Source organism: Doryrhamphus excisus, chromosome 1 (assembly GCF_030265055.1).
Source record: "Doryrhamphus excisus isolate RoL2022-K1 chromosome 1, RoL_Dexc_1.0, whole genome shotgun sequence".
Lineage (NCBI taxonomy): Eukaryota > Metazoa > Chordata > Actinopteri > Syngnathiformes > Syngnathidae > Doryrhamphus > Doryrhamphus excisus.
The window spans coordinates 30408003-30435987 of NC_080466.1; the positions used below are offsets into that span (position 1 = coordinate 30408003).

General features: G+C 36.4%; 6 protein-coding genes across 6 annotated transcripts in view; 1 reads left to right on the forward strand and 5 right to left on the reverse strand.

Annotated features, from left to right (window-relative positions):
* Positions 1–2072: 2072 nt before the first annotated feature.
* LOC131098821 (trace amine-associated receptor 1-like) lies at positions 2073–3056 on the reverse strand. The gene is made up of 2 exons (XM_058045993.1): positions 2729–3056; positions 2073–2656 (listed from the first exon to the last, which is right to left on the reverse strand). Exons 1-2 carry the CDS (start codon positions 3054–3056, stop codon positions 2073–2075), a joined length of 912 nt encoding a protein of 303 aa, XP_057901976.1.
* A 1880-nt stretch (positions 3057–4936) lies between these two features.
* LOC131098837 (trace amine-associated receptor 1-like) lies at positions 4937–5935 on the reverse strand. The gene is made up of 2 exons (XM_058045994.1): positions 5608–5935; positions 4937–5535 (listed from the first exon to the last, which is right to left on the reverse strand). The coding sequence occupies exons 1-2, from the start codon at positions 5933–5935 to the stop codon at positions 4937–4939; spliced, it is 927 nt and encodes a 308-aa protein (XP_057901977.1).
* Positions 5936–7253: 1318 nt separating this feature from the next.
* The window catches only part of LOC131129148 (adhesion G protein-coupled receptor F5-like), a 57800-nt gene continuing 37068 nt past the window's right edge, over positions 7254–27985 (forward strand). The window contains exon 1 of the mRNA XM_058072362.1: positions 7254–7327. Within this exon, the coding sequence (XP_057928345.1) occupies positions 7264–7327 (64 nt within the window). The 5' untranslated portion in view covers positions 7254–7263. The remainder of the gene's footprint in view (positions 7328–27985) is intronic.
* Positions 12219–13211, reverse strand: LOC131129169 (trace amine-associated receptor 1-like). Its single transcript, XM_058072393.1, has one exon. The coding sequence runs from the start codon at positions 13209–13211 to the stop codon at positions 12219–12221; it is 993 nt and encodes a 330-aa protein (XP_057928376.1).
* On the reverse strand, positions 21793–23917 carry LOC131129164 (trace amine-associated receptor 1-like). Its single transcript, XM_058072381.1, has one exon. It carries the CDS (start codon positions 23913–23915, stop codon positions 22923–22925), a length of 993 nt encoding a protein of 330 aa, XP_057928364.1. The 5' UTR covers positions 23916–23917; the 3' UTR covers positions 21793–22922.
* Positions 24360–27084, reverse strand: LOC131129156 (trace amine-associated receptor 1-like). The gene has a single exon (XM_058072370.1). The coding sequence runs from the start codon at positions 26850–26852 to the stop codon at positions 25860–25862; it is 993 nt and encodes a 330-aa protein (XP_057928353.1). The 5' UTR covers positions 26853–27084; the 3' UTR covers positions 24360–25859.

Consider the following 27985-nt stretch of genomic DNA (forward strand, 5'->3'; position numbering starts at 1 on the left):
GCATGCTGGGTAGCATCGCGGCAACAATAATATGAATGATAAAATGTCAGATATCAAGAGTATGTTATCGTCCCTTCTTGTTTGCTTCCCCCGACTACCTCCTCAATATAGTTTACAATCAAGCAGAGTTACGACAAACACAACAAAATGCTACCTAGCATGCCTTGCGGAGGGAAAGTATGGGTGTAATTTTGTCATAGGAATTGTACGTGTTTATTTGTATGCTCAGGTACTGTTGGTTACATTGTAGTGAGCGTGTGTTGTTATTTTCTGCTAGCCACCGATGGCTTCTGACATATTTTCCACGGGGCCACAGTTTGCCCACCCCTGCTCTACACTGATTTTACATGATCATTTGTTAGTGGTTCGGTCTAGAGACAACGCCACTGAGGAAAAGACAGGAAGCAGAACTGGAGGTAGCAGAAATGAGGATGCGGAGGTTCTCATTGGGAGTGACCATGATGGATAGGATCAGGGACGAGTACATCAGAGGGACATTACATGTTTAGAGGCCTTGGAGATGAAGTCAGAGAGGCCAGACTGAGATGGTTCGGACATGTCCAGAGGAGATCTTGGGTTGAGGGGGCATAAGCGGGGAGGCGGATCCCAGGCTAGGGTAGGTCACCGTGGAGTCCCTTGGCACCGGGCATGTGTTGGTGGAATTGAGGACCCTTCCACTGGTCCACAACATATCGTAGCTTCGAGGTTAGCAGCATCTCCACCGTACACGGTTGTGACAGTGCACCCTCCTCAGACTGCAAATGTATATCCGGAATCCCTCCCAAGCCATGTGGAATTGGTTCTCTACTTTATATAAGTTGACTTGTGGACTCATATAAAGGAATAAAAACAACCTAATGAGATGTAGTATCTCACATACTCTGATATCAAGTCACATGTGACAATAACAGAAGCAAGTACATAGTAACTGAAATGACACGGGTGAGGCCACAATGCTGAGAATGACAGGAATGACAGAACCAGAAAACTACATACACTCATGTTAATTACACAGGCGATACTCTCTGTTGAAACATATGACAGATAAGAAGATGATTGGCTGACACGAGACCAGGTGAAACTAGCAAGAGAGTGAAATGAGGACAAAATGGAGGCTATGACGCTTATCCTCATTTGGGTGCTGGGGTATGCTGGAGCTGACTTCGGGAGGCGGGGTACACCCTGGACTGGTGGCCAGCCAATCACAGGGCACATATAGACAAACAACCATTCACACTTACATTCATACCTATGGACAATTTGGAGTGGCTAATTAACCTAGCATGTTTTTGGAATGTGGGAGGAAACCGGAGTACCCGGAGAAAACCCAATTCATAAAAAAAAATATTAATTAAAAGATTATATTAGGAAAGCAGGAAGTGAACAAATGTAACAGTTGATGTTTGCTAAATACAAGGATGAAGAGTCTTGAACCAGTCATGATGTGCTATATATATCACTATATTGACACTTACTATGGTACCCATTATGTCATTGGATGCTCATATCACCTCCTAGTTCTGTACATGACAAAAAATAAAAAATAAAATAAAACTAAAAAAATAAAAATTCATTCAAAAAATTTTTTTTATCAAAAAATTATATTAGGAAAGCAGGAAGTGAACAAATGTAATAGTTGATGTTTGCTAAATACAAAGATGAAGAGTCTTGAACCAGTCATGATGTGCTATATATATCACTATATTGACACTTACTATGGTACCCGTTATGTCATTGGATGCTCATATCACCTCCTACTTCGGTACATGACAAAAAATAAAAAAATAAAATAAAACTAAAAAAAATTAAAATTCATAAAAAAAAAATTTAAATAAAAAAATTATATTAGGAAAGCAGGAAGTGAACAAATGTAACAGTTACTGATTGTAAAAGTACCAGATGGAGGGGTAGGATTTAATAAGCTTTGCTTCTTCCTACTCCTTTCGGACATGTGGAACTGGGAACTGATTATGTGATGCATTCAATTGTAATCTGATGCATGTTCAAATGAAATAAAACTATTACATTACCATAATAATTTGTATGATAAAGCTTACACATATTCAGTCATTTCATCCAAATAAACCCATATTGGTAAAATCCCCTTGAAATATTCTCCCAGTTATAATCGTTTTGAAAGCAGAGCGGAACCAGTTGTAAAAGAAAGCATAAATGAACGGATTCAGCATCGAATTGGATAAAGTCAACCAGTTTAACGTTTCGATCACGGCGACGGATGGAGGTCTGCGGAACAACGGCTGAAAGACGACGGAAAAAAAATACGGCGTCATGCATATCAGGAAGACTCCCATAACAATCGCTAGAGTTTTGGTGGCTTTTCGTTCCATTTTTGTGAAACATTTCATACTCTGGATGCTGTTCACTTGTCTTTGAGCCACAAAGAAAATCTTCAAGTAGATGCAGCTCATAATCACCGCGGGGAGGTAAAACCCAAAAACCGGTCCCATTGTGTGAGCCAAAACTATATCCACAGAACACGTTCCTCCGTTACAAGTTCCTTGACTAAATCCTCCGAATATTATTCCGATTGCTATCAGTGCAGAAATCCCCCAGCACACGCCAATCATCATTAAAGCGACTTGATGGTTTATTTTCGATTTATACATTAAAGGCTGACACACTGCATAATATCTATCGATGGAAATGCAACATAAATTTAAAATCGATGTTGTACAAAGCACGATATCGAAGCTGTCTCGTATTTTGCAAGCTAAATCCTCACGATACAAACAGGATGTGACAGTAAAAGCCATGCTGGAAGGAAAAACTAAAACGCCCACGAGCAGATCCGCTACAGATAAAGATAAAATAAGATAATTAGTCGGAGTGTGAAGTTGTTTGAAGTAAACCACAGAAATAATCACGAGAAGATTCCCGCAAATTGTAGCGACGGACAACAAACCAAGGACGCAATAAACAGAGATACATATTAAAGAAGGGGTGCTTGTAAATATCAAAGATGTATTATTAGATTCATAGCAAGGATGTGAGGCAATAAATGCATTAGTTCCATTGATGGTGGAATCCTGTTGCATTTTCCACGATGCCTGCAATAATGAACCGCAATATTAGCAACATATTATCATTTATGGTATTTAGTAAGTTCTCTTACCTACAAGCGCCTCCGGGGGTGTGTGTGCTCCCAAGCCTTCAGATGATATTTATAAGGCATAATTAGCATATTCAAAAAAACCCAAAACAATTACGTCTAATGTAAGCTGACAGCGGAGGATGGAAATAAATTAGAATAATTTTTGATAACTAGGGATGCTCCGATCAGGACTGAAATCACATGGATTAATTATTCATTCATTCATTTTCTACCGCTTATCCTCACAAGGGTCGCAGGGGTGCTGGAGCCTATCCCAGCTCTTATTTTATTCTATTTTATTTTATTTTATTTTTCTACCACTTTTTCCTCACGAGGGTCGTAGGGATACTGGAGCCTATCCTAGTTATCTTCCAGCAAGAGTCGGGGTACATTCTGGACTGGTGGCCAGCCAATCTCAGGGCACATATAGACAAACAACCATTGACACTCATTTTATTTTATTTTATTTTATTTTATTTTATTTTATTTTATTTTATTTTATTTTATTTTATTTTTAACTCGGGTCTCCTAGCTGTGAGGCCCTCACGCTAATCACTCGTACACCATGCAGCGTAAAAACTGCTTATTTTCTCTTATTATGTCGACTATATTGGGTAATATGAGTATAAAGTTCACTATAGGGGTGTTACTTCATGTCTAGAGGGCTCTAAAATTCATTCATTCATTTTCTACCACTTATCCTCATAAGGATCGCGAGGGTGCTGGAGCCTATCCCAGCTGTCTTCAGGCGAGAGGCGGGGTACACCCTGGACTGGTGGCCAGCCAATCACAGGGCACATATAGACAAACAACCATTCACACTCACATTCATACCTATGGACAATTTGGAGTCGCTAATTAACCTAGCATGTTTTTGGAATGTGGGAGGAAACCGGAGTACCCGGAGAAAACCCACGCATGCACGGGAAGAACATGCAAACTCCACACAGAGATGGCCGAGGGTGGAATTGAACCCGGGTCTCCGAGCTGTGAGACCTGCGCGCTAACCACTCGGTCACCGTGCAGCCTAATTATACATTGTTGAGTTTATTTACTGTGGTCAAACCTGTTCAAAAACTGTTTTTCTCTTCTCACATCCCCCTCAATGTGCCCCCCCCTCTCTCTCTTTGTGCTACAGCCAGTGATGACCCCCACCCCCTGCCACACCTCCCATCATGTTGTTATTCTGCATCCTTTGTACTATTTTTACTCTGTATTTACGCTGGACTCTTGGTTCCTTTTGCACTGCAAGGTCATTATTTCAAAAATAGTATAATTATTAAAATTATTTAAAAAAAACAGGACAGGGTGGGTATAAAAATGTAGCATTTGAGAGGCTTTATATATGGCATGTAATACAGTAACAAAATATAAACATAGAATTCAATAAATTGATAATATAATTACATTTCTAGAGTTCTCAGTAAGCAACAATGGCTGGCAATGAATTACAAACTAATAATAATAATATTAATAGTACATTTTATTGGTATAGCGCTTTTCAAAATACTCAGACACTTTACAGAAGAATGGAGCTGAATAAAAGCAAGTAAACAGAGTACAAGATACATTAAAATACAACATTAATTTGTTAATACACAGTTAAAACACAAGAAAACGCAGGGCGGGGCACAGCAGTCTGATATAAAAACAACAACAAACATTAAAAACAAATTTAAAGACTAAAAGTAAATTACATTTCCATGTATACTAGTACAGTTGCCAAACACAGAAAGACCCCATTATGTTTCAAATGTGCACAAATACTCTAAAAAATATTACAGTACATAAATAGCATTCAAATTTAGTTTATAAGGCAAAACATCAAAATAATTTTGTGTTGGTAAAATCCCCATAAAATATCTTTCCGGTGATAATCAGTCTAAAAGCTGTCCTGAACCAGCTGTAAAAGAAAGCATAAATAAAGGGATTAAGCATGGAATTAGAAAGCGTTAGCCAGTTTAGTGTTTCGATCACAGCAACCGGCGTTACGTTAAATGTTAACGGTTGAAAAATGATACAAACGAAGTAGGGCGTCCAACATAAAATAAAAACACCCATGACTATAGCTAAAGTTTTGGTAGCTTTTCTTTCCATTTTACTGACAGTTCCTGACTTTGTACTCTGACATGTTGTGGTCTGGATGAGCCGGACTTGTTTTTGCGCAACAAGAAATATTGTTAAGTAGATACTAAGCATGATAATGACTGGGATGTAAAAGGAGAATATACATGCCAGGGTGGTAGATATCAACGCATCCATTAAGCAACTTTCTTCGCATTTTCCTTGATTAAATCCTGCAACGGTGATACCGATTCCTATTAGCGCAGAAACACCCCAGCTTACAAAGACCATGACGCCGATAACACGGTAATTTATTATACTTCTATAAGTCAGAGGCCGACACACGGCATAGTACCTGTCGATGGAAATGCAGCATAAGTTTAAAATGGAAGCCGTACTCAGCGTGACGTCGAAACTAGCTCGTATTTTACAAAAGAGGCCTTCGTGATACCAACAGGAGAACACGGTGAACGCCATACTGAAAGGAAAAACCAGAACCCCCACCAGCAGATCGGCCACGGCTAAAGACAGAATGAGGTAGTTAGTGGGGCTGTGGAGCTGTCTGAAGTAAATGACGGCCATTATTACCAGAAGGTTTCCACATATTGTGCAAACGGATAATAAGCCGAGAAAAACATACAAAGAAACGCATACAATTGAAGGATTACTTGCAAATACATAAGTCGTATTATCTAATACATAGCAGGGATGAATATAATTATAAATATCGGTCTTGTTGACGGTCGGTTCTGGCTCCATCGTTACGGATTCCTGGAAATACACAACGATAACAACAATAACAACAATGACAAAAAGTAACAGAAGAAAATATTTACACATTAGGAAACATTACCCGGTTAGTAAGTGCATCAATGTTACCTTCAGTTTGTGTGTGACACTTTTAAACCTCTACATAATTACCATAATTCATGCAAATATATATTGACCAATCAGATTGTACCATTTTATGACATCATGCAACTGTTTTTTTTGAAGCATCTTCATTCATTTTCTACCGCTTAGGAGCCTAACCCAGCTGTCTTCGGCCGAGAGGCGGGGTACACCCTGGACTGGTGGCCAGCCAATCACAGGGCACATATAGACAAACAACCATTCACACTCACATTCATACCTATGGACAAGTTGGGGAATGAATGTGACTGTTTGTCTATATGTGCCCTGTGATTGGCTGGCCACCAGTCCAGGGTGTACCCCGCCTCTCGCCCGAAGACAGCTGGGATAGGCTCCAGCCCCCCCGAGGATAAGCAGTAGAAAATGAATTAATGAATTTTAGTGCCCTTTAGACATGAAGTAACATCCCTATAGTGAACTTTATACTTATATTACCCAATATAGTAGACATAATAAGACAAAATAAGATGTTTTTACCAAAAGCATGCTAGGTTAATTAGCCACTCCAAATTGTCCATAGGTATGAATGTGAGTGTGAATGGTTGTTTGTCTATATGTGCCCTGTGATTGGCTGGCCACCAGTCCAGGGTGTACCCCGCCTCTCGCCCGAAGACAGCTGGGATAGGCTCCAGCAACCCCCGCGAGGACACGCGATAGAAAATGAATGAATGAAAGATTGACATTACTTAAATAATATTAAGTTGCACATCCTGTGTCCGAGCTTCATCAAACACACCACTTCCTCCTTTGACATTAGCCTACACCAGGGGTCGGCAACCTTTACTATGTAAAAGAGCCAATTTCCCCCCATGAGCCAGACATCTGTCCATGCAGAATTAAAAACTCCAATGTTCCTTTTCATATTCATGGTTAGTTTACCCCGTTGGCTGAAGACCCGTAACATCCCAACCAAATTCATCCAACCAAAAAAAAAATGGTGTTATGATGTGGCTTTCGGGTGTGCGACCCCAGAATGCATAGAGCAGGCATGTACATGTAAAGTGTTAGTTTTGAATAATAATTGCAGCAACAGGAAACAACAACTGAGACGTGCAGACCAACAAAGGATAATGATCCCACAAAGGGGAGAAGCACACACCTGAACTAAATAGACAACAGAAATTAGGAACAGGTGTGGGTGATAATAGCAACACGGGGAGGAAAACAGGAAGTGAATGCAAAATAAGGGCGTCCGAACAGAAACTAAAGCCCAAGAAGGGAACATAGACGAGCTGTCAGGTAGGAACCTACACAGGGCGTTCCACAACAAAGAGCCTGAGAGCCGTGGGTTGCTGACCCCTTTAAATTATCTACACTTCATGTTGTTGCATGGTACTTAAAGTGACATGATACATGTACTGTCAATTTATTTAAAGAATTTATGATGGATATCCAGCCATTAGTCAGTCAACATCACTAAATAAATACTCAATATGTGGATGTTTATGGAAATGGGGCATTACAAAATAATTGTTGTTTACAATATGAGTCATTAAGACTAGAAGGTATCGAACAAAATTCTGTATATTCAACTCGACAAACTAAATTAATGGACCACACTCTTAATTTATTATGGTAACGGTAATGGTTTTATTTCATTTGAACATGCATCAGATTACAATTGAATGCATCACATAATCAGTTCCCAGTTCCACATGTCCAAAAGGAGTAGGAAGAAGCAAAGCTTATTAAATCCTACCCCTCCATCTGGTACTTTTACAATCAGTAACTGTTACATTTGTTCACTTCCTGCTTTCCTAATATAGTTTAATTTTTTTTTTTTTTTTTTTTTTGTCACGTACCAAAGTAACTTTCAATGAGTCCCTTCCAACGCTGCGGAGGAATTGTGGTCATGAACCCTGACCTAAACTGAGATAAGTGAGGCCTCCAGTTCTTTGGATGTTGTTGTGGGTTCTTTCGTGACCTCTTGGATGAGTCATTGTTGTGCTCTTAGGGTCAATTTGGTTGGCCCGGTTCACCAGTGGCAGTAGGGGCATAGGTTGGGGCACCCCAACAGCTTGCCCACCAAGCCGCCGTCTGCAGAACTACTGAAAGCAAGTGTCTGTTCTTCAGAAATTATGATATTTTTATTATGATATCGATATTTACAGGATGAAGAGACTTGAACCAGTCATGATGTGCTATATATATCACTATATTGACACTTACTATGGTACCCATTATGGCATTGGATGCTCATATAAAAAAAATAATAATCACAAAAAATAAAAAAATAAAATAAAACTAAAAAAATAAAAATTTATAAAAAAAATTATATTAGGAAAGCAGGAAGTGAACAAATGTAACAGTTACTGATTGTAAAAGTACCAGATGGAGGGGTAGGATTTAATAAGCTTTGCTTCTTCCTACTCCTTTCGGACATGTGGAACTGGGAACTGATTATGGGATGCATTCAATTGTAATCTGATGCACGTTCAAATGAAATAAAACCAATACCATTACCATAATAAATGTTTCATAAACATTAATGCACAACACAGTTATGTTTCCTTCTGTTCAATTTATTATAATTCAGACATAAACATTGACAAATAAGAAATAATAGCAGCAGACATTGTATTAAAAAGGCGAAATATGAAACTGTACATGTTTTTACATGTAATACCAACTAATGAAGTCAATCAGGTTGTCTTTTAATAATAAGATCATATTCTCAGTACTTATTACAGGAAAGGCAGCGCTCTCCCAGAGGAGACGAGGAAGGAAACGACCTTGAGATGACAATATTCTTCAAATAAAGTCATTAAAGAATCAGTTGTGATAGACTCCAGCATATATATATATATATATATATATATATATATATATATATATATATATATATATATATATATATATATATATATATATATATATATATATATATATATATATATATGTATATGTACATTTAACCAGGAAGTAATAACAATGACAGCATCTTAAACAGAATTAATTATTAACATTTAAAGCACAAAATCAACACAATTTTGTGTTGTTAAAATCCCCATAAAATATCTTTCCAGTGATAATCAGTCTAAAAGCTGTCCTGAACCAGCTGTAAAAGAAAGCATAAATAAAGGGATTAAGCATGGAATTAAAAAGTGTGAGCCAGTTTAGCGTTTCGACCACAGCAATCGGAGTCGCACCGAATGTTAAAGGTTGAAAAATGATATAAACGAAGTAGGGTATCCAACATAAAATAAAAACACCCATGACTATAGCTAAAGTTTTGGTAGCTTTTCTTTCCATTTTACTGACAGTTCCTGACTTTGTACTCTGACATGTTGTGGTCTGGATGAGCCGGACTTGTTTTTGCGCAACAAGAAATATTCTTAAGTAGATACTAAGCATGATAATGATTGGGATAACAAAAGCAAATATGGACCCCAGGGCGGTAGATATCAACGCATCCATTAAGCAGCTTTCTTCGCATTTTCCTTGATTAAATCCTGCAACGGTGATACCGATTCCTATTAGCGCAGAAACACCCCAGCTTACAAACACCATGACGCCGATAACACGGTAATTTATTATACTTCTATAAGTCAGAGGCCGACACACGGCATAGTACCTGTCGATGGAAATGCAGCATAAGTTTAAAATGGAAGCCGTGCTCAGCGTGACGTCGAAACTAGCTCGTATTTTACAAAAGAGGCCTTCATGATACCAACAGGAGAACACGGTGAACGCCATACTGAAGGGATAAACCAGAACCCCCACCAGCAGATCGGCCACGGCTAAAGACAGAATGAGGTAGTTAGTGGGGCTGTGGAGCTGTCTGAAGTAAATGACGGCCATTATTACCAGAAGGTTTCCACATATTGTGCAAACGGATAATAAGCCGAGAAAAACATACAAAGAAACGCATACAATTGAAGGATTACTTGCAAATACATAAGTCGTATTATCTAATACATAGCAGGGATGAATATAATTATAAATATCGGTCTTGTTGGCGGTCGGTTCTGGTTCCATCGTTACGGATTCCTGGAAATACACAACGATAACAACAATAACAACAATAACAACAATGACAAAAAGTAACAGAAGAAAATATTTACACATTAGGAAATATTACCCGGTTAGTAAGTGCATCAATGTTACCTTCAGTTTGTGTGTGACACTTTTAAACCTCTACATAATTACCATAATTCATGCAAATATCTATTGACCAATCAGATTGTACCATTTTATGACATCATGCAACTGTTTTTTTTTTTGAAACATCTTCATTCATTTTCTACCGCTTATCCCAGCTGTCTTCCACCGAGAGGCGGTGGCCAGCCAATCACAGGGCACATACAGTCAAACAACCATTCACACTCACATTCATACCTATGGACAATTTGGAGTGGCTAATTAACCTAGCATGTTTTTGGAATGTGGGAGGAAACCGGAGTACCCGGAGAAAACCCATGCATGCACGGGGAGAACATGCAAACTCCACACAGAGATGGCCGATTGTGGAATCAAACTCTGGTCTCCTAGTTGTGAGTCCCTCGTGCTAATCACTCGTCTGCCATGCAGCGTAAAAACATCTTATTTTCTCTTATTATGTCTACTATATTGGGTAATATGAGTATAAAGTTCACTATAGGGGTGTTACTTCATGTCTAGAGGGCTCTAAAATTCATTCATTCATTTTCTACCACTTATCCTCACAAGCGTTGCAGGGGGTGCTGGAGCCTATCCCAGCTGTCTTCATGGCGAGAGGCGGGGTACACCCTGGACTGGTGGCCAGCCAATCACAGGGCACATATAGACAAACAACCATTCACACTCACATTCATACCTATGGACAATTTGGAGTCGCTAATTAACCTAGCATGTTTTTGGAATGTGGGAGGAAACCGGAGTACCCGGCATCGTTTAACACGAGAATACAACATTCTATCTACATTTATAGGTCAGAAAAGTGGAAAAAGCATAATAGGTGCCTTTTAATAATATTTTGTAATGTTCGTCAATGGAACTTTTTAAGTAAACAAATGTCCAAAGGTTTATACAATGAGACAGACAGTATTTGGACGGTGAAATATATATTTTTTAATGATTGTGCATTGATACAACATCAGAATAAATATACAATAATACAGTAGTTGGTGGGAGGCAAGACAATTATGACAATAATTAACTGCTTCTTAATACTTGTTCTTAAAATCTTTGCAGCCAGCTTATTTGTAAGGAGGAGACCAGGGTTCAATTCCACCCTCGGCCATCTCTGTGTGGAGTTTGCATGTTCTCCTCGTGCATGCGTGGGTTTTCTCCGGGTACTCCGGTTTCCTCCCACATTCCAAAAACATGCTAGATTAATTAGCGACTCCAAATTGTCCATAGGTATGAATGTGAGTGTGAATGGTTGTTTGTCTATATGTGCCCTGGCCACCAGTCCAGGGTGTACCCTGCCTCTCGCCCGAAGATGGCTGGGATAGGCTCCAGCACACGTAAGGAAAAGCGGTAGAAAATGAATGAATAAAAATAAAATAAAATAAAATAAAATAAAATAAAATAAAATAAAATAAAATAAAATAAAATAAAATAAAATAAAATAAAATAAAATAAAATAAAATAAAATAAAATAAATGCATTCAATTTTAATCTGATGCATGTTCAAATTAAATAAAATCATTACCATTATGATTATGTTTTGTTATGTGTTATCTATGTTCTCTACTAATTAAAAAAGGTGGCACTGAAACAGGAAATGAACAAACCTTGAAATGACACAGTGGAAAACACAAGTATCAGCATATTAAACATAAAAATGACATAAAAAATAATCTTCTTACTCTTTTTTCAAACATGAATCCCATACCATCATACACAGTAAAATGCAAAAATATTGGTACAGTGAATTTGAAATACAGTAATCACATTTTAATAAAGTGTTGAGCTTTTCCCATTCATTCTGTGTACCATGTAAAAGTTGCAATAATGAAAAATTGCATGTATTTTCTGCCAGCTTACATTGAAACCATACGTGGGTTTTGATTCTGTCATTTTTATGTAAAAACAGCTTTGATTTAATTTAATTTTTCTGTGAATAACACACACATTAATGTATATGTTATGTTATGGCTTGCAGCGACATTAATTATTTATCGACTTTCTGATCGATAACTCCATGTTAGTGAAGTTTTATGTGAGAAAAATCCCCTTGGAATATTTTTCCCGTTATTATCATTTTAAAAGCAGACTGAAACCAACTGTAAAAGAAAGCATAAATAAACGGATTGAACATTGAATTAGTCAGAGCCAACCAAGTCAGTCCTTCAAAAAATGCTATCGGTATCAACGTCCGGTTTCCGAGACGAATACAAGAATACAGAAAGAAAGGACTCCAACAAATTAAGAAAAAACCCACGACTATGGACAAAGTTTTAGTAGCCTTCCTCTCCATTTTACTGACTGTTGCTCTTAGCATCCTGCTTTGATGGTTAGCGTTTTCAATGCTGCGTGCCTGTTTCTGTGCGACAAGGAATATCTTTACATAAATACATAACATTATGATCACAGGAAGGTAAAATGAACAAATAAGTCCCAAAACTGATGCAATTAAAATATCATTATAACATTTCTCTCCACATTTTGCATAGTTTATACGTGTAACCACAAATCGAACTGCAACAAGACCGGAAAGACTCCAGCTCATCGATATCATAACCCCGACAACACGATCAGTGATTATAGATCTATACATCAAAGGCTTACAAACTGCGTAATATCTATCTATAGAAATACAACATAAATGTAAAATAGAAGCGGTGCTAAGTGTTATATCGATAATGTTCCGTATTTGACAAAGCAGTTCTTTTTGATACACGCAATAAGTGACGCTGAATTCGATACTGAGAGGAAACCCCGAAACCCCTACGAGTAAGTCGGCCACCGCCAGAGAAAGAATGAGATAATTAGTAGGAGTGTGAAGCTGTTTGAAATAAAGCACAGAGATGATGATGAGAAGGTTTCCGCATATGATAATAATGGATAATAAAGACAGAAATATGTTCAATAAAACACACTGTAAGGAATGGGTTTTTGACAGTACATAATACAGATGATGGAACTCATAACAAGGATGTATGACATCGGTTCCGTTGACGACGACCTCCGATGCCATGTTCCTGGATACCTGCAAATCAACTACATTAAAAGTTATGAATATTTTTGTAAAATGATTTACTCGTTTCAGTTGGGTTTACCTGCTCGGTACGAAGTGTGTCCTTCAGAAGCATGTGACAGTGTGTACATTTGTTTTATAGCAACATTTGGCTAATTAGCATAATATATTCATACTTCAACTGTCCAATAGAATTTTTGGACAATGTTTTGTTGACTTTAGGTACCATAGAAACCTTAACCCTATTACTGTGTAACAATGGTCTCCTCACTCAAATATTCAAACATTCATTCATTTTTTTACCGCTTATCCTCACGAGGGTTGTTTTACGTAAAATGTAAAAAACAATATTTTTTTTCTAATGAGAGAAAATTATGCTTGAAATGTAGCTTTTCCCACAAAAAAAAGTTTTTAGTTGGGAACTGATATTTTCCTGAAAGAACGCACCAGGGATAAAATTTAACAGTTGGGTTTACCTGCTCGGTACGAAGTGTGACGAACATTTGGCTAATTAGCATAATATATTCAGCCTTCAACTGTCCAGTAGAACTTTGGACAATGTTTTGTTGACTTTAGGTACCATAGAAACCTTAACCCGATTACTGTGTAACAATGGTCTCCTCACTCAAATATTCAAATATTCATTCATTCATTCATTTTTTACCACTTATACTCACAAGGGTCGTTTTACGTAAAAATGTAAAAAAGGCAGAAACAATCTTTTTTTCTAATGAGAGAAAATTATGTTTGAAATGTAGCTTTTCCCACAAAAAAAAAAATGTTTTTAGTTGGGAACTGATATTTTCCTGAAAGAACGCACCAGGGATAAAATTTAACAGTTGGGTTTACCTGCTTGGTAAACAAAACAAAACAAAAAAAAAACAAAAAAAAAAGTTTTTAGTTGGGAACTAATATTTTCCTGAAAGAACGCACCCGGGATCAAATTTAACAGTTGGGTTTACCTGCTTGGTAAACAAACAAAACAAAAAAAAAACAAAAAAAAAAGTTTTTAGTTGGGAACTAATATTTTCCTGAAAGAACGCACCTGGGATCAAATTTAACAGTTGGGTTTACCTGCTTGGTAAACAAAGAAAAAAAAGTTTTAGTGGGGAACTAATATTTTCCTGAAAGAATGCACCCGGGAAAAGATCAAAGTAAATTTTAAAGTAATGAATTAAACTGTGGACATGTTTTATATAGATATATCTTTTATTTTGAAGAAAAACTGGCGTATAGAAGGGTTTAGATTCTGTTCCACAGATGGCGCTAATGCACACCAAAGCTGCTTGCCAACCGCCAATAAACAACAGAAGAAGAAAAACACCACAAAGAAGAACGCAGTCTGACAACTTTCCGTTTGAGCGGGTACAAGATACCTCAATCGGATTGGGGAAAGGAATATTCCACCCCTGGGAATCCCATTATATATTCATTCGGATTGGCACTTTTCTTTGGGAATGTGGTGTATACAAAGGTTACATTCTTTCCGTTTGAGCAAATAAACCGAATGGAATTGGAATATTTGGGTCCATGTAAACGTGGCTAATGAAAACAGACACACATGCACATGGCATTATATCGAGACTTCTTGTGTGATTAATTAATTTATTATCGGTTCTTCTTGATAGACACAATAAAAGAGAGAATGATACAATTGTGCCTGAAAGCCTTACAGTGCGAGGGTATTGATGGTTGTATGCATTTGTGTATTCAAAGTACTTTTCAGAAGGGGGTAGTAGTTCTTTTAGAGTTGGGACATTATGGAATTATTCCAGTTAGCTAATGGACACTTCATACTCGGTTAGCAGGATTAAAACTATTATATAAGGATTAAAATCACAGGGCACATATAGACAAAGAACCATTCACACTCACATTCATACCTATGGACAATTTGGAGTCGCTAATTAACCTAGCATGTTTTTGGAATGTGGGATGAGGAAACCGGAATACCCGGAGAAAACCCACGCATGCACGGGGAGAACATGCAAACTCCACACAGAGATGCCCGAGGGTGGAATTGAACTCGGGTCTCCTAGCTGTGAGGCCCTCGTGCTAATCACTCATCCGCCATGCAGTGTAAAAAACATCTTATTTTGTCTTATTATGTCTACTATATTGGGTAATATGAGTATAAAGTTCACTATAGGGGTGTTACTTCATGTCTAGAGGGCTCTAAAATTCATTCATTCATTCATTTTCTACCGCTTATCCTCACGATGGTTGCGGAGAAAACCCACGCAGCACGTGGAGAACATGCAAACTCCACACAGAGATGGCCAAGGGTGGAATTGAACTTGGGTCTTCAAGCTGTGAGGCCTGCACAATAACCACTAATCCACTATGCAGCCCTTGCTTTAATATTAATTAATTCATAAATTTTCTACCTCATATCCTCACGAGCATCACATTGGTGCTGGAGCCTATCCCAGCTGTCTTCGGGCGAGAGGCGGTTTGTTTTTGTTTCGATAGTCGTCTCACTCACTATATTATCAAACACCAGTAATTCTCGGCTTTATATTAGCATTAAAAGGTAATAATTTGCATAATTGGTGCACATTCTACCAGTCAGACATTTTTAAGCATTGCATGAAAATGATTTGCTAATTATTGTCTCAAAAGAACCGAAACGATGAACCAACTGTTGTCTGAGTCCATATGTTGGTCTGTGTAAATATGATTTTATTTTATATTTTCTCTGCTGAATATAATATTGTTTGCAAAAAACACGGAATCACATGCTGAGAAATATTTAAACACACTTCCCGGTATCCAGATCTATTTCTGTATATGCATTAATTCTGATTAATAACTCCATGTTAGTGAAGGTTGGTGCTAGAAAAATCCCTATGGAATATTTTTCCTGTTATTATCATTTTAAAAGCAGACTGGAACCAGCTGTAAAAGAAAGCATAAATAAACAGATTCAGCATTGAATTAGTCAGAGCCAACCAGGAAAGTGTTTCCACAACTGCTATCGGGATCAAAACCTGGTTTCCGATATTAATACAAGAATACAGAAAGAAAGGACTCCAACATATTAAAAAAACACCCATAACTATACTTAAAGTTTTAGTAGCCTTCCTCTCCATTTTACTGACTGTTGCTCTTGGCGTCCTGCTTTGATGGTTAGCGTTTCGGATGCTGCGTGCCTGTTTCTGTGCGACAAGAAATATCTTTACATAAATACATAACATTATACTCATAGGAAGATAAAAGCAACAAATAAGTCCTAAAACAGATGCAATTAAAATATCAATATAACATTCTTCTCCACATTTTGCATAGTTTAATTCCGCAACCAAAAATCCCATAGAGACTAAAATCGATAAACACCAGCTCATCAATATCATAACTCCGACAACATGAACAGTGATTGTAGTTCTATACATCAAAGGCTTACACACTGCATAATATCTATCTATAGAAATACAACATAAATGTAAAATAGAAGCGGTGCTAAGCGTTATATCGATGCTGCTTCGCACTTTGCAAAGCAATTCCTCTTCATAGACGCAATAAGTGACGGTGAATTCGATGCTGAGCGGAAACACCAAAACCCCGACAAATAAATCAGCCACCGCTAGAGAAAGAATGAGATAATTAGTAGGAGTGTGAAGCTGTTTAAAATAAACCACAGAGATGATAATGAGAAAGTTTCCGCATATGATAATAATAGATAATAAAGACAGAAATATGTTCAATAAAACACATTGTAAGGAATAGATTTTTCCGTAACATGGATGTATGACATCGGTTCGGTTGACGGCGACCTCCGTTGCCATGATCCTGGATGGAAATCAGCTCGGTTAGGGAACATATAACATGAATATAATCATCTACTAGTTTCGGTTCATCTTACCTGCGCTGATGAATCATTAATGTGTTGATATGACGCGAGGAACAGTGTGTAAAACATTTTTATATATCAGGATTTGTCTTATTATCGTAGTCTAATATATTCATATTGAGTTATCCAATAGAATGTAAGATATGGTTTTGTTGACATTAGATACTATAGAAACGCTGACCCCATTACTGTGTGGACGTTGTCTTAGTTTTTGTTTGGATGATATTCTCACAATTATGGATTTATGTATAGTCAGTGAGTTAAAAATTACCAAAAAATAAATTGAGACAAGGAGTGCTTGTTGGGCATTTCTGAGCCTGGTGATATAATATAAAAATTATATGAGTGAATTTACTTCCATTAAAACCTTGGGTCATACTGATGACTTTGTGTTTACATTTATCTAGAACAGGGGTCTCAAACTCAATTTACTTGGGGGGTCACTGGAGCTCGGGTCTGGGCGAGACTGGGCCGCATCAGGTTTTCCAAAAAAAAAACCAAAAAACGCATTTATTAATAACAGAAAAATTAATAAACTTGAATATAACTAAAGTTATATACTAAAGTGGTAAAAACTATTATTATTATTAACCTGATTAATCACATTTTTTCCATTGTTAAGTTGTAATTAATCACAGTTAATTGCAGCATATCAATGTGCGATGATTTTTTTTCTCGACAATTTGAGAATTTGGCTTTTTTTGATTCCCTACTCATTAGAAAAAGGTGACACTTAAAGCTTCCAATCGATTAAAATCTTTAACCTGATTAATCACATGTTATCCACATTGAAGTTGTAATTAATCACAGTGAATTGCAGCATATCAATGTGCGATGATTTTTTTCTCGACAATTTGAGAATTTGGCTTTTCTACTCATTAGAAAAAGGGAAGTGAACAAGCTTTCAATCGATTAAAATCTTTAACCTGATTAATCACATGTTGTCCACAGTGAAGTTGTAATTAATCACATTTAATTGCAGCATACCAATGTGCGATGATTTTTTTCTTGACAATTTGAGAATTTGGCTTTTTTTTTTGATTCCCTACTCCTTAGAAAAAGGTGACACTTAAAGCTTTCAAGCGATTAAAATCTTTAACCTGATTAATCACATGTTGTCCACAGTGAAGTTGTAATTAATCACATTTAATTGCAGCATACCAATGTGCTGATTACAATCAGTACTCACATTTGTCTATAGTGGGGTGCTTTTTTCGTAAGATTTTTTTCTCTAAAATTTGAGAATTTGGCTTTTTTTTGTTTCATTTTTTGTTTTTTGTTTTCATCACTGTGGAAGATATCTATTGCTATGTGCTTTCTACTCGTTTCCCTACTCATTAAAAAAGGTGACACTGAAACACGGGAAGTGAAAAATGTTTGAATTGATTAAAATCTTTAACCTGATTAATCACATTTTTTCCATAGTTAAATTGTAATTAATCATAGTTAATTGCAGCATACCAATGTGCTGATTACGATCAGTACTCATATTTGTCTATAGTAGGGTGCTTTTTTCGTATTATTATTTTTTTTACAACAATTTGCGAATTTTTCATTTTTCTTACATTTTTTGTTTTTTGCTTTCATCACTGTGAAAGATATCTATTGCTGCGTTTTTTCTACTCGTTTCCCTACTCATTAGAATAAGGTGACACTGAAACACGGGAAGTGAAACATTTTTGAATCGATTAAAATCTTTAACCTGATTAAATCACAATTAATTGCAGATCAATACTCAGTGTACCTTTGAAAGATCATTTTAAAGTGGTTAGAACACCAATCCAAAAACAAGACCGAATAACATGTTGCTTTATTTTTATAAACAGCTCAACACAAAATATATACAACAAGTCGACATTAGTAATGTAAACTGTCCATCACTCCAAAAGCATTCTCTTCAAGCAAATAATTAACAAAATCATCATTTTGACTAATAGTATAAATAAAGGTTTGCAAAAACACCAAACAAGTAAGTGACATTAGGACGTTAGAAAAATAAATATTGACTTTTACAGACACACACACACTTTATCACACTTGTCCTGGTCTGGAAACTTCAGCAGAGTGGACGTGTGACCCCGCAAGTCATGCAACATTTTGTTCTTTTTTTGACATAATAAACATAATAAATTTCTAATAAATACAGTGGTATGAAAAAGTATCCGAACCTTCTCACATTTCTGCATAAAATCACCCATCAAATGTGATCTGATCTTTGTCAAAATCACACAGTTGAAAAAAAACAGTGTCTGCTTTAACTGAAACCACCCAAACATTTATAGGATTTCATATTTTAATGAGTATAGCATGCAATCAATGACTAGAACCGAGTAGTAAAATCTCATTGTACCCCCTTTTGTAAAGACAATAAAGCTTCATCTTCCGTGTGAGTTCGGAAATCGGTATTAAGACTATATCTGCTAAATATCCCGTTTTTGGCTCAAAAAAGGGAATTCCGTATTAACTCCTTATTATCTTTGACAGCCCTACAATGAATTTGAAATACATACAATACACATCTCGGTATCTGCATTAATTCTGATTAATAACTCCATGTTAGTGAAGTTTGGTGCTAGAAAAATCAACTTGGAATATTTTTCCTGTTATTATCATTCAGGTAATTCTCGGCTTTATATTAGCATTAAAAGGTAATAATTTGCATTATTGGTGCACATTGTACCATTCAGATGTTTTAAGCATTGAATGAAAATGATTTGCTAATTATTGTCTCAAAAGAACCGAAACATATGTCTGAGTCCATATGTTGGTCTATGTAAATATGATTTTATTTTATATTTTCTTTGCTGAATATAATATTGTTTGCGAAAAACACGGGTTCACATGCTGAGAAATATTTAAACACACTTCCTGGTATCCAGATCTATTTCTGTATATGCATTAATTCTGATCGATAACTCCATGTTATTGAAGTTTGGTGCTAGAAAAATCCCTATGGAATATTTTTCCCGTTATTATCATTTTAAAAGCAGACTGGAACCAGCTGTAAAAGAAAGCATAAATAAACGGATTGAGCATTGAATTAGTCAAAGCCAACCAAGTCAGTCCTTCGACAACTGCTATCGGTATCAACTGTTGGTTTCCAACATAAATTGAAGAATACAGAAAGAAAGGAATCCAACATATTAAAAAAACACCCATAACTATACTTAAAGTTTTAGTAGCCTTTCTCTCCATTTTACTGACTGTTGCTCTTGAAGTCCTGCTATGATGGTTAGCGTTTTCGATGCTGCGTGCCTGTTTCTGTGCGACAAGAAATATCTTTACATAAATACATAACATTATACTCATAGGAAGATAAAAGGAGAAAATAAGTCCTAAAACAGATGCAATCAAAACATCACTATAACATTTCCCCGCACATTTTGCATAGTTTAATTGTGAAACCAAAAACCCGATGGAGACTAAAATCGATAAACACCAGCTCATCAATATCATGACCCCGACAACATGAACGGTGATTGTAGTTCTATACATCAGAGGCTTACACACTGCATAATATCTATCTATAGAAATACAACATAAATGTAAAATAGAAGAAATGCTAAGCGTTATATCGATGCTGCTTCGCACTTTGCAGAACAGTTCCTGTCGATAAACGCAATAAGTGACGCTGAATTCAATACTGAGAGGAAACCCCGAAACCCCTACGAGTAAGTCGGCCGCCGCCAGAGAGAGAATAAGATAATTAGTAGGAGTGTGAAGCTGTTTGAAATAAAGCACAGAGATGATGATGAGAAGGTTTCCGCATATGATAATAATGGATAATAAAGACAGAAATATGTTCAATAAAACACACTGTAAGGAATGGGTTTTTGACAGTACATAATACAGATGATGGAACTCATAACAAGGATGTATGACATCGGTTCCGTTGACGACGACCTCCGATGCCATGTTCCTGGATACCTGCAAATCAACTACATTAAAAGTTGTGAATATTTTTGCAATGATTTACTCGTTTCAGTTGGGTTTACCTGCTCGGTGCGAAGTGTGTCCTTCAGAAGCATGTGACAGTGTGTACATTTGTTTTATAACAACATTTGGCTAATTAGCATAATATAGTCATACTTCAACTGTCCAATAGAACTTTGGGAAATGTTTTGTTGACTTTAGGTACCATAGAAACCTTAACCCTATTACTGTGTAACAATGGTCTCCTCACTCAAATATTCAAATATTCGTTCATTTTCTAGCGCTTATCCTCACAAGGGTCGTTTTACGTAAAAACGTAAAAAAATCTTTTTTTTTCTAATGAGAGAAAATTATGCTTGAAATTTAGCTTTTCCCACAAAAAAAAAAAAAAAAAAAAGTTTTTAGTTGGGAACTGATATTTTCCTGAAAGAACGCACCAGGGATAAAATTAATAGAATTTTTGGACAATGTTTTGTTGACTTTAGGTACTATAGAAACCTTAACCCTATTACTGTGTAACAATGGTCTCCTCACTCAAATATTCAAATATTCAAATATTCATTCATTTTCTACAGCTTATCCTCACAAGGGTCGTTTTACGTAAAAACGTAAAAAAAATCTTTTTTTTTCTAATGAGAGAAAATTATGCTTGAAATGTAGCTTTTCCCACAAAAAATGTTTTTAGTTGGGAACTGATATTTTCCTGAAAGTAAGCACCAGGGATAAAATTTAACAGTTGGGTTTACCTGCTTGGTACAAAGTGTGTCCTTCAGAAGCATGTGACAGTGTGTACATTTGTTTTATAACAACATTTGGCTAATTAGCATAATATATTCATCCTTCAACTGTCCAATAAAATTTTTGGACAATGTTTTGTTGACTTTAGGTACCATAGAAACCTTAACCATATTACTGAGTAACAATGGTCTCCTCACTCAAATATTCAAATATTCATTCATTTTCTACCGCTTATGCTAATTATGCTTGAAATTTAGCTTTTCCCACAAAAAAATGTTTTTAGTTGGGAACTGATATTTTCCTGAAAGAACGCACCAGGGATAAAATGTAACAGTTGGGTTTACCTGCTTGATGAAACATCAATGTGTGTCCTTCAGAAGCATGTGACAGCGTGTTAGCTTGATTTATAGCAACATTTGGCTAATTAGCATAATATATTCATACTTCAACTGTCCAATAGAACTTGGGAAAATGTTTTGTTGACTTTCGGTACTATAGAAACCTTAACCCTATTAACTGTGTATGTAAAATAATTGGCCTTATTTTTTTGTTTAGGTCGTAGCCTCAGTCAAATATGATATATTTATCATTGATTGGTATCAAGGCGGGCTGCACGGCGGTCAAGTGGTTAGCGCGCAGACCTCACCCTTCAATCCCACCCTCGGCCATTCCAAAAACATGCTAGTTTAATTAGCCACTCCAAATTGTCCATAGGTATGAATGTGAGTGTGAATGGTTGTTTGTCTATATGTGCCCTGTGATTGGCTGGCTGGTGATTGGTGCTTGTGTATTACATCGATCAGTTCCCCTTTGGATACAACTATTTACTAATCTGACAAAGGTGGATGCAAATTTTTGGTGTGGACCGGTCCAAAATTTCGGATGGTGGGAAGTTTAAGTAAAAAAAAAAAAAAATAATAATAATAATAACCAACATACATTTGTATACACAAGGAAGGAAGGAGTTTTTAATTTCACCAAAACACTTCTATTTCAATGCCGGTCAAGACCTTAGCCAGTCTACCTTATTGTATTTATCCAAAACAAAAGCTTGTTTGTTATTAATTATTTACACACAAAAGTCCGTACATGAACATGAAGGATTGCTCGTTCTTAGACTTGGGAGTACAGTGTCCTTTAAGAGTCAAAAATCTTATAATGAACCTGATTAGAACTGATCTTATTACTTGTCAGTGAAGTCCGGTTCGAGAAAAATTTTCTCGGAATAGTTTCCCTAATATAATCATTTTAAAAGCAGACTGGAACCAGCTGTAAAAGAAAGCATAAATGAACGGATTAAGCATTGAATTAGTCAAAGCCAACCAGTTTAGTGTTTCGACAACTGCTATCGGTACCAAAACCTGGTTTAAAATTTGAACCAAAAAGTACAGAAAGAAAGGACTCCAACATATTAAAAAAACACCCATAACTATACTTAAAGTTTTAGTAGCCTTCCTCTCCATTTTACTGACTGTTGCTCTTGGCGTCCTGCTTTGATGGTTAGCGTTTTCGATGCTGCGTGCCTGTTTCTGTGCGACAAGAAATATCTTTACATAAATACATAACATTATACTCACAGGAAAGTAAAAGGAACAAATAAGTCCGGCGACATTTGCAATCAAAACATCAATATAACATTCTTCTCCGCATTTGGCATAGTTTAATTCCGCAACCAAAAAACCGATGGCGACTAAAATCGATAAACACCAGCTCATCAATATCATGACCCCGACAACATGAACGGTGATTGTAGTTCTATACATCAGAGGTTTACACACTGCATAATATCTATCTATAGAAATACAACATAAATGTAAAATAGAAGCGGTGCTAAGTGTTACGTCGATGCTGCTTCGCACTTTGCAAAGCAATTCCTCTTCATACACGCAATAAGTGACGGTGAATTCGATGCTGAGCGGAAACACCAAAACCCCGACAAATAAATCAGCCACCGCTAGAGAAAGAATGAGATAATTAGTAGGAGTGTGAAGCTGTTTGAAATAAAGCACAGAGATGATGATGAGAAGGTTTCCGCATATGATAATAATGGATAATAAAGACAGAAATATGTTCAATAAAACACACTGTAAGGAATGGGTTTTTGACAGTACATAATACAGATGATGGAACTCATAACAAGGATGTATGACATCGGTTCCGTTGACGACGACCTCCGATGCCATGTTCCTGGATACCTGCAAATCAACTACATTAAAAGTTATGAATATTTTTGTAAAATGATTTACTCGTTTCAGTTGGGTTTACCTGCTCGGTGCGAAGTGTGTCCTTCAGAAGCATGTGACAGTGTGTACATTTGTTTTATAACAACATTTGGCTAATTAGCATAATATAGTCATACTTCAACTGTCCAATAGAACTTTGGGAAATGTTTTGTTGACTTTAGGTACCATAGAAACCTTAACCCTATTACTGTGTAACAATGGTCTCCTCACTCAAATATTCAAATATTCGTTCATTTTCTAGCGCTTATCCTCACAGGGGTCGTTTTACGTAAAAACGTAAAAAAATCTTTTTTTTTCTAATGAGAGAAAATTATGCTTGAAATTTAGCTTTTCCCACAAAAAAAAAAAAAAAAGTTTTTAGTTGGGAACTGATATTTTCCTGAAAGAACGCACCAGGGATAAAATTAATAGAATTTTTGGACAATGTTTTGTTGACTTTAGGTACTATAGAAACCTTAACCCTATTACTGTGTAACAATGGTCTCCTCACTCAAATATTCAAATATTCAAATATTCATTCATTTTCTACAGCTTATCCTCACAAGGGTCGTTTTACGTAAAAACGTAAAAAAAATCTTTTTTTTTCTAATGAGAGAAAATTATGCTTGAAATGTAGCTTTTCCCACAAAAAATGTTTTTAGTTGGGAACTGATATTTTCCTGAAAGTAAGCACCAGGGATAAAATTTAACAGTTGGGTTTACCTGCTTGGTACAAAGTGTGTCCTTCAGAAGCATGTGACAGTGTGTACATTTGTTTTATAACAACATTTGGCTAATTAGCATAATATATTCATCCTTCAACTGTCCAATAGAATTTTTGGACAATGTTTTGTTGACTTTAGGTACCATAGAAACCTTAACCATATTACTGAGTAACAATGGTCTCCTCACTCAAATATTCAAATATTCATTCATTTTCTACCGCTTATGCTAATTATGCTTGAAATTTAGCTTTTCCCACAAAAAAATGTTTTTAGTTGGGAACTGATATTTTCCTGAAAGAACGCACCAGGGATAAAATGTAACAGTTGGGTTTACCTGCTTGATGAAACATCAATGTGTGTCCTTCAGAAGCATGTGACAGCGTGTTAGCTTGATTTATAGCAACATTTGGCTAATTAGCATAATATATTCATACTTCAACTGTCCAATAGAACTTGGGAAAATGTTTTGTTGACTTTCGGTACTATAGAAACCTTAACCCTATTAACTGTGTATGTAAAATAATTGGCCTTATTTTTTTGTTTAGGTCGTAGCCTCAGTCAAATATGATATATTTATCATTGATTGGTATCAAGGCGGGCTGCACGGCGGTCAAGTGGTTAGCGCGCAGACCTCACCCTTCAATCCCACCCTCGGCCATTCCAAAAACATGCTAGTTTAATTAGCCACTCCAAATTGTCCATAGGTATGAATGTGAGTGTGAATGGTTGTTTGTCTATATGTGCCCTGTGATTGGCTGGCTGGTGATTGGTGCTTGTGTATTACATCGATCAGTTCCCCTTTGGATACAACTATTTACTAATCTGACAAAGGTGGATGCAAATTTTTGGTGTGGACCGGTCCAAAATTTCGGATGGTGGGAAGTTTAAGTAAAAAAAAAAAAAAATAATAATAATAATAACCAACATACATTTGTATACACAAGGAAGGAAGGAGTTTTTAATTTCACCAAAACACTTCTATTTCAATGCCGGTCAAGACCTTAGCCAGTCTACCTTATTGTATTTATCCAAAACAAAAGCTTGTTTGTTATTAATTATTTACACACAAAAGTCCGTACATGAACATGAAGGATTGCTCGTTCTTAGACTTGGGAGTACAGTGTCCTTTAAGAGTCAAAAATCTTATAATGAACCTGATTAGAACTGATCTTATTACTTGTCAGTGAAGTCCGGTTCGAGAAAAATTTTCTCGGAATAGTTTCCCTAATATAATCATTTTAAAAGCAGACTGGAACCAGCTGTAAAAGAAAGCATAAATGAACGGATTAAGCATTGAATTAGTCAAAGCCAACCAGTTTAGTGTTTCGACAACTGCTATCGGTACCAAAACCTGGTTTAAAATTTGAACCAAAAAGTACAGAAAGAAAGGACTCCAACATATTAAAAAAACACCCATAACTATACTTAAAGTTTTAGTAGCCTTCCTCTCCATTTTACTGACTGTTGCTCTTGGCGTCCTGCTTTGATGGTTAGCGTTTTCGATGCTGCGTGCCTGTTTCTGTGCGACAAGAAATATCTTTACATAAATACATAACATTATACTCACAGGAAAGTAAAAGGAACAAATAAGTCCGGCGACATTTGCAATCAAAACATCAATATAACATTCTTCTCCGCATTTGGCATAGTTTAATTCCGCAACCAAAAAACCGATGGCGACTAAAATCGATAAACACCAGCTCATCAATATCATGACCCCGACAACATGAACGGTGATTGTAGTTCTATACATCAGAGGTTTACACACTGCATAATATCTATCTATAGAAATACAACATAAATGTAAAATAGAAGCGGTGCTAAGTGTTACGTCGATGCTGCTTCGCACTTTGCAAAGCAATTCCTCTTCATACACGCAATAAGTGACGGTGAATTCGATGCTGAGCGGAAACACCAAAACCCCGACAAATAAATCAGCCACCGCTAGAGAAAGAATGAGATAATTAGTAGGAGTGTGAAGCTGTTTGAAATAAAGCACAGAGATGATGATGAGAAGGTTTCCGCATATGATAATAATGGATAATAAAGACAGAAATATGTTCAATAAAACACACTGTAAGGAATGGGTTTTTGACAGTACATAATACAGATGATGGAACTCATAACAAGGATGTATGACATCGGTTCCGTTGACGACGACCTCCGATGCCATGTTCCTGGATACCTGCAAATCAACTACATTAAAAGTTATGAATATTTTTGTAAAATGATTTACTCGTTTCAGTTGGGTTTACCTGCTCGGTACGAAGTGTGTCCTTCAGAAGCATGTGACAGCGTGTACATTTGTTTTATAACAACATTTGGCTAATTAGCATAATATATTCATCCTTCAACTGTCCAATAGAACTTGGGACAATGTTTTGTTGACTTTAGGTACTACAGAAACCTTAACCCTATTACTGTGTAACAATGGTCTCCTCACTCAAATATTCAAATATTCATTCATTCATTCATTTTCTACCGCTTATCCTCACGAGGGTCATTTTACATAAAAACGTAAAAAATCGTTTTTTTTTCCAATAAGAGAAAATTATGCTTGAAATGTAGCTTTTCCCACAAAAAAATGTTTTTAGTTGGGAACTGATATTTTCCTGAAAGAACGCACCAGGGATAAAAATTAACAGTTGGGTTTACCTGCTTGGTATGAAGACACATTGATGTCCTTCAGAAGCATGTGACAGCGTGTTAGCTTGATTTATATCAACATTTGGCTAATTAGCATAATATATTCAATCCTTCAACTGATCAATTGAACTTGGGAAAATGCTTTGTTGACTTTAGGTACTATAGAAACCTTAACCCTATTACTGTGTAACAATGGTCTCCTCACTCAAATATTCAAATATTTATTCATTCATTTATTTTCTACCGCTTAACCTCACGAGGGTTGTTTTACGTAAAAACGTTTAAAAAAGTCAGGAACAATCTTTTTTCTAATGAGAGAAAATTATGCTTGAAATGTAGCTTTTCCCACAAAAAATTTTTTTTAGTTGGGAACCGATATTTTCCTGAAAGAACGCACCCTAACCCTAACCCTATAGAAACCTTAACCGTATTAACTGTGTATGTAACATAGTTGGCCTTATTTTTTTGTTTAGGTAGTCGCCTCAGTCAAATATGATATATTTATCATTGATTGGTATCAAGGCGGGCTGCACGGCGGTCGAGTGGTTAGCGCGCAGACCTCACAGCTAGGAGAACCGATTTCAATCCCACCCTCGGCCATTCCAAAAACATGCTAGTTTAATTAGCGACTCCAAATTGTCCATGGGTATGAAGGTGAGT

Bases quoted from the DNA above. Each gene is read 5' to 3' on its own strand.
- LOC131129156 (XM_058072370.1), bottom strand. From the start codon at position 26,852: ATGGCATCGGAGGTCGTCGTCAACGGAACCGATGTCATACATCCTTGT.
- LOC131098821 (XM_058045993.1), bottom strand. From the start codon at position 3,056: ATGCAACAGGATTCCACCATCAATGGAACTAATGCATTTATTGCCTCA. The intron at 2,657-2,728 runs GCAAAATACGAG...GCATTTCCATCG, and splicing joins GTATCGTGAGGATTTAGCTT to ATAGATATTATGCAGTGTGT.
- LOC131129164 (XM_058072381.1), bottom strand. From the start codon at position 23,915: ATGGCATCGGAGGTCGTCGTCAACGGAACCGATGTCATACATCCTTGT.
- LOC131129169 (XM_058072393.1), bottom strand. From the start codon at position 13,211: ATGGCATCGGAGGTCGTCGTCAACGGAACCGATGTCATACATCCTTGT.
- LOC131098837 (XM_058045994.1), bottom strand. From the start codon at position 5,935: ATGGAGCCAGAACCGACCGTCAACAAGACCGATATTTATAATTATATT. The intron at 5,536-5,607 runs GTAAAATACGAG...GCATTTCCATCG, and splicing joins GTATCACGAAGGCCTCTTTT to ACAGGTACTATGCCGTGTGT.